Source organism: Quercus lobata, unplaced genomic scaffold, assembly GCF_001633185.2.
Source record: "Quercus lobata isolate SW786 unplaced genomic scaffold, ValleyOak3.0 Primary Assembly Scq3eQI_214, whole genome shotgun sequence".
Classification (NCBI taxonomy): Eukaryota; Viridiplantae; Streptophyta; class Magnoliopsida; order Fagales; family Fagaceae; genus Quercus; species Quercus lobata.
This window is the reverse complement of record NW_022154877.1, coordinates 30,591-37,649: the sequence shown is the minus strand read 5'-3', so window position 1 is coordinate 37,649 and position 7,059 is coordinate 30,591. Positions and strand designations below refer to the sequence as shown.

Genomic DNA, 7,059 nt, shown 5'->3' with positions numbered 1-7,059 from the left:
TTCTTTTATGTACTTGGTTTCCCCATAGGCTTGAGTCCGAGGACCATGCAAGGCCTTGGTTCTGTCCAAAACTTATGATTTTTTTATGTACTTGGTTTCCCCATAGGCTTGAGTCCGAGGACCATGCAAGGCCTTGGTTCTGTCCAAAACTTGTGATTTCTTTTATGTACTTGGTTTCCCCATAGGCTTGAGTCCGAGGACCATGCAAGGCCTTGGTTCTGTCCAAAACTTATGATTTCTTTTATGTACTTGGTTTCCCCATAGGCTTGAGTCCGAGGACCATGCAAGGCCTTGGTTCTGTCCAAAACTTATGATCTTTTATGTACTTGGTTTCCCCATAGGCTTGAGTCCGAGGACCATGCAAGGCCTTGGTTCTGTCCAAAACTTATGATCTTTTTATGTACTTGGTTTCCCCATAGGCTTGAGTCCGAGGACCATGCAAGGCCTTGGTTCTGTCCAAAACTTACGATCTTTTTATTTGTTTTATTTTTCAACCACCAGCCCCTACACCAAGGCGGGGACAGTTGGCCTGGGGCTGGAAGCCCCTAGAGACGCCCGCGCCCTTAGCACTGCGAGGCGTAGCCCCTAGCAGAAATTTACGTCGGAGCAACAACTATATGTCGCCGGAGACGGAGGAGATCCCAGAAATTTCTGCTTGCCAATGAGTTGATTCCATCGCCACCTGCGCCAACGCGCAAGCTTTCCCACAGACGGCGCCAATTGTAAGGACACGATTCTCTGGCGGCCCAATAAGGATGTTGGGCTCGCGCACGGAAGATCCCTCACAATATAATTTGTAGAGAGTGGGCTTAAAAAGCTAGCCGCTGGTTGCGGGGCGATGTCCGATCCTGGTTTTAGAGGAATTCAGGTAGAAAAAGGTGTTGGGCCTGAACATTTAAGCCCTAAGACGTCGCACCATATGGGATGGGACTCCTCGGAATTGATCCGAGGACTATTGAGGCCTAACCCCGGTTATCCAAAGACGGACTTTCTTCAGTGAAGTCCGGTGTTGTTGAGATGTTCTCTCCCATGTGATCCTCCTTTTTCGGAGGTGGGATGGGATCCTCTTTAGATTTACTTGCTTTCTTCTTTTATACTCGTCTGTGTTAATTGTCCTTCGTCCACGTGTAGGGTCAATCTTTACAAGACTGATATTTGTCCCATCAGTCTAATCCCAGAATTGTTGGGTATGGTTGATAAGGCTGCAGAGTACGGCTCTGTCATGTGTTGGGTCTTATCTGGAAGGGTAGTAAGGATAACTTCCCCAAGATATTTTGGATCTCCTTACAAATTCGTCCCTATACCAGTTTTACCCCTTTATTTCGGTGGGATTCAGGATCTGCCGAAGACCAAACTGTCCTCGGCTGCCTTCCAAAATTGTTTTGTGCTCTGTACTGTAGAGCTTGGGCCACAGCTCTCCTCGGATTGGGCCTTCGGATTTTCCAGGAGCAATCGGGCTTGGTTCTTAAATTATTGGGCCCCACAATATTATATATGATAGTAGGAACCGAGGAAGTGCTCTATAGCTTGTTTCTTAAAAAAATTTATTAAATATATAATATATTTTAAACATATATTAAAATATAGGTGGGTCGGGTCAGGTTTGTAATTTTATGACCCAAACCCAACACAACCCGACCCGCTATATAAAAAAATTTATAACCCAACCCGACGGGTTGAGTTGGATCAGATCGGATTTAGCGGCTTGGCGTCTAGCATATAGTCACTAAAACGACACCGTGTCTTCAAAGGGAGGGTGTGTTTGTCTACTTGTCTTGGAAGTAGTAAATATTGCCTTTTTTTTTGAGAAACGTAGTAATAAATATTGCCTTGGCAACACTGTTTTATGGGTATATTCACTATTGTTATTGTCACTGCCTGTCAGGAGAGTTTTAATAGATGAAATAATAGTAGAGTACGGCGACTATGTAGTAGTATATGCTATATAGTACTAATACCACAATACAAACAGTTTTACCTGTGGGCTCTGGGTGTGCGTGAGGGTCCCATTGAAGTAAACAAGGTCTAGGGTTGGTTTTTTTGTTTTTTTTGTTTTTTTTTTGGGTAGTCAAAGATTATAGAGGACAGAAATGCAGCAGCAATCACCAGATATGTTGAATAATGGTGCACCTTCAATTCCTGCAAATACTAATATCACCACTGAGCAGATTCAGAAGGTACCCTTTTTTTTTTCTTTATGTATGTGTTATATGTGTGCATGTATGTAAGATATGCAATATGATACAAATTGTGTCAGAACCCAGTTAGCTATGTGTTGAAATCTTATAAGTCATATTGATTTTTCTTGATGGGTATTAATTTTTTTTTTAAAGGTGATCTCTTTTTTTTTATTTTTTTTTTTTATTGGGGGTGTTGAGGTGTTAATGCAAGAACCATGAAAATGATCCTGAGCTGTTTGATATATTGATTGTATAAAATCCACTTCTTTCCTAGAGGTTTTGGACGCTGTCTTGTCTCACATACAGCGCCCTGGACCATGTCCTTTTATTCAATTGCATAACTTTGATGAGAAAGGTAACTTGTGATGTGGTCTGTATTTAATTGATCTAGGACCATATGGTTGTGGTTTTCTGGTCCATATTGTAGGCGCACAGAAAGTGACACTATAAGCTTGTTTGGGTGGGTGGGTGGGTATTGCATCCGAGCACAAGTAACAAAACTAAGCTTAATGTTAATTTTCTCCAAATTGGGAACTGCAAGCTCCTTAATATATATTCTGATGGGTGGCTTAGTTAATCACACTAAAAGCAGCAATTTTTGCCAAGAAATGCAGGTGTTTAGGCATTCATCATATAGCAATTTGTGTCTCAATCTGATTTTTCAAGTGGGCTTGCATATAACATATGTACTTATATACTTCCTGTTAATGTTTTTATATGCATGAATTTTCAATCAAATGCGGTATCCACATGTAATACCCCAAATTATGTGGAGTGGATTGGATTGGATACATGTGTGTTGAGTCTTACATCTTACTAGGCCGAAGTGAGGTATATAAGTGATTCCCCAACTGCAATTTGACTTGTCATTTTGGGGTATAGAACAAATATGGATAACACTTCATCATCTCATTACAAATAATATCAGAGCTGACTTGGTAACACCATGTGGCTCAAGGGTACTACAACACAATGTGGGACCTGACGATGACGTCAAGAATTTAAGTAGGGAGATTGTGATTCCTTAGATTATGTGGTTGATTTGATAAGTGTGTGTTGTGTGAGCGTGTGTTGAGTCCCACATTCGGCATTTACTAGGTTGAACTGGACTATATAAATGATTACAAGAAACCCCAATTGTAACTTAACCAGTCATTTTAGGATATAGCATAGATGTAGCTAGCACTTCCTCCTTATTACTCCATTAGTGGTGGATTTTCATATGTTAGCATGTTTTGAAGACTGCCCTCCCTGTTTCTTTCCTTATTGCTGGTATCTGATTAATGGTTTTGTCTATAACAAGCTCAAATTTTCTAAATTTTCTCATATCATTTAGAATTGGATCATAAAGAAGTCTGGACAGAAATGTTTTGGTGCAAGTTCAATTTGTTGCAACTTAAAAATTCTTTGATGGCATGATATCTTAGTAGAAATTTTCACTTTGCCTTACATTGAACAAGGAACTCCCTTTTACTCACTCATTTATAGATTTTGATCTCTTATGCTTGGTGCAGTACCTGGACGAGAATAGAGACTTGATTCTGGCAATAATGGAAAATCAAAATGTGGGAAAATTTGCCGAGTGTGCCCAGTAAGTGGTAAACTAACTAGGATGTTTTTCTTTTGCTTCTTTCCAATATTCCACTTAATGGTAGCTTCCATATTGTTTTCAAATTTTTATTGTGAGCTGATTGTTTCAGGCTAAATTTGAATTCCTTAATAAGCATAGGCTCTTTTTTTTTCTCTCTTTTTTCCTTTTGGTTGGTCAAATTGTTTCCCATAACTTTTTTGACTTTCCATACACTCCTTTGGGGTTAAGGAAAAGAAGATCTATCATGTACTGTTTGGAAGCAGCAGCATCTCACTTCTGCACCTCAGTTACTGTGTATTTGTTGAGTCTTAAACCATTAGGTTTCTTTAAAGTTTGAAAAACACACCTACTAAAGACCGAAAAACCAAATAAGAACATGCATATTTGGATATATTACCTTCTTATCATTTAAAGTTTGAAACAAGCTTAAGCCAGAGCTCCCTTCTCCAGAAAATTTTGATATTGTTAGTACTAGCATACATATGTCACTGACATTCATACCAACTTGAATGTGTAAACTTGGCCAATACATGTCATAACTTACTTATGAATCTTCAATGAGGAGCAAAATTATTTGGGAAAAGACCAAAGTATGAGAACAATCATAGAGAATTGTTTGGCCACTTATGAAAAAAATTTAACCAAGGAATAAATTTCTCATACTTGATGGGCTCTATAATTATGTTATGTGGGGGTTTCAGATGAAATGGACTCAACTAGCTTATCAGATGTTTGAACTACTACTGGAGAAACAAGCAGGATTCTTCTTATATAAGACTTGACTATTGAACTTTCTTTTTACTCCCATTTCTTATGGTTGAACAGGTCGGAGATTTTTTGGTGTACTTTGATATACTAATGTTGTTGTTTTCAGCTTACAAATTCATTGCTGATGTAAGTGCTCACTCAAAACTATAAAGAGAGGTCCTAAAATGAAATGTTTTAGTATAAGAAATTGTATTGCATGCAGTTCAAGAAAGCTAGAAATAACAAGGGAGTAGTAAATATTCAGGGACAAAAGATGCTTAAGGCTAACTCTTGTATAGCTTATGCATGGATAAAAAAATTTGCTATTACTTTAAATACTGTTTTACGATCATGAAACTGCATGGCCATAAAATGAAGGTTGAACCTAGTTGTTAAAATGGATAAGTGGTGGGATGAGAAAGGGTGAATGAATGCATTTCAAATATATATATAAAGGAATGACTGCATTTGTTCGACATTAGATGTACCACTAATTTAACACTAGATATGAAAGTAACTTATCAAAAAAAAAAAAAAAACACTAGATATGAAAGTAGGATGAGACAGTTCAATTGTTGAACAAAGACCATTTTCTTTTCAGTCAAAGGTGCTGCAAGTACAAGGGCAAGAGACCCAAGTTTGGCAACTAATGACCTATTCAATGTGGCCATAAATTTAGTTGCATGGTCAAAAGAACTTCTGTATTCAAGGTTACTAAGATACGGTTTTGTTGGGTTTTAAGCCTATTTTTGTCTAGAGCTGTCTATATCAACACAAATCTCTGTAGTTACAATATTTGCATGGTAACTCATGGAAATATTGAAATTTGAGTGCAATATATCTTCTTGTATTTGCACAAGTTTCACCATCTTTTGTGTTTCCTACTTGGTCAGTGCTTCAGCATCTAAACAGAGACATAGAATATATGATGTCTTAAGTTCCTATCAACTTCACCATTAGTATTCATAGTATTAATATCAATGGACGTCTAGAAATTATATAGCATTTAATACATCTCAATTTAAGTTGTATGCAAAATTATCAGGAGATTCAGGATCAGAATAGTGTTTAAAGGTGCATGATTTGTTTGTTTTGTTTGAATCTCAAGTCAAAACTAAGTTGCTTCAATCTTTATTTTTTTTAGGATAATATATGTTGGCTTATGTTCCTGGTATCATCATCTTCAGCATAGCTATGCATTGTGAACCTGTCTAACCATCATCTGACATTTTAAATGATTTAGGTATCAAGCCCGACTTCAGGATAACTTAACATATCTAGCTAAAATCGCTGATTCCCATCCACAGCCACCAGTGCCTTCTCAGGTAAATCATACATCCCCTTCCAAAACATACCATTGGATAAGTATTTTTTTTTTTTTTTTTTGTGCTTATCATTTTAAAATATTTGCAGATGCCCTCTCAATCCACAGGGCAACAAGGGCTTTTCATGCAGCATCCCCAGGCAACAATGTCTCAGCAGCAACCAGGTCTTTTCACCCCAAAGTTGCCTTTCCAGTTGAATGATCAGCATCAGCATCAGCGTCAGCAGCAACAACAATCACACTACCTCCAGCAACAGCAACAGCAACAACAACAACAACACTACCTCCAGCAACAGCAACAACAACAACACTACCTCCAGCAACAGCAACAGCAACAGCAACAACAACAGCAACAGCAACAGCAATTCTTCCAAGGGCAGATGGGTCTGAGACCAGGGGGAATGTATCAGGCCATGCAGGGAAGCAATTTGTTTGGTATGCAGGGAAGCAAACAAGATATCTCAGAGGCTGGTGCTGGAGATTTTCTCGGAAAGTTGGCTTCCAGACGTGATGAAGGCACAGATTCGTAAGCAAGACGGATCTGGTCATTTACAGTTTTTCGTTTTCTCTGCATTTACCCGCTTTGGGCTGCTACTCTAGCCATCCCAGTACATGTGCCGAAGTCTTTTCCTCTCAACACTCAAGAAGTGGTTGAAGTATGTTGCACAATCATGCTTTTGGCGTAATCTTGTTTGTCAATTACAAATTTGGGGCAAAGCGTTTTCACTTATAGATGACAAACTTTTTTATTTTTTGCCTTCATCTACTTTAGTTTTTACAGCAAGGTACATTGCCAATGCAAGTGTCTATATTCTAAATCTACTTCAAGATTGCAATTCATTTGGATGTGTGGGAAGATCCATGGATCCTCACAATTCTTGATTTAAACCAAAACCTAATCCAGCTTTACACTGTCAAACAAATCGGGTGTCTGATAAGATCAATACAAAATACAAAACTCCTTTAGGTGGGATAGATTAAAGGTTTTTGAAACTTTTGACAATACCTCAGCAACGGAGGAAGTGAGAATTCATCTTCCTCAACAACCAATTAAGGGACCTTATATTTAAACATGTAATGTGAGTGGTGAATCAATGGTGTATATTTGCCAATCTCCTTGATACAGCTTTGCATCTTCTCTTACAAAAGTAGATTGGAATCAAATTTAGAGCTCAAAGATTCATTAGATATTCAAACTATTTATTTGAAAAATAGCC

The 7,059-nt window shown here is 38.2% G+C and overlaps 1 protein-coding gene across 1 annotated transcript; it reads left to right on the top strand.

Annotated features, from left to right (window-relative positions):
- Positions 1 to 1,875: 1,875 nt before the first annotated feature.
- On the top strand, positions 1,876 to 6,591 carry LOC115973538 (GRF1-interacting factor 2-like). The gene is made up of 4 exons (XM_031093805.1): positions 1,876 to 2,177; positions 3,695 to 3,771; positions 5,762 to 5,843; positions 5,932 to 6,591. Exons 1-4 carry the CDS (start codon positions 2,091 to 2,093, stop codon positions 6,370 to 6,372), a joined length of 687 nt encoding a protein of 228 aa, XP_030949665.1. The 5' UTR covers positions 1,876 to 2,090; the 3' UTR covers positions 6,373 to 6,591.
- The last annotated feature ends 468 nt before the right edge of the window (positions 6,592 to 7,059 follow it).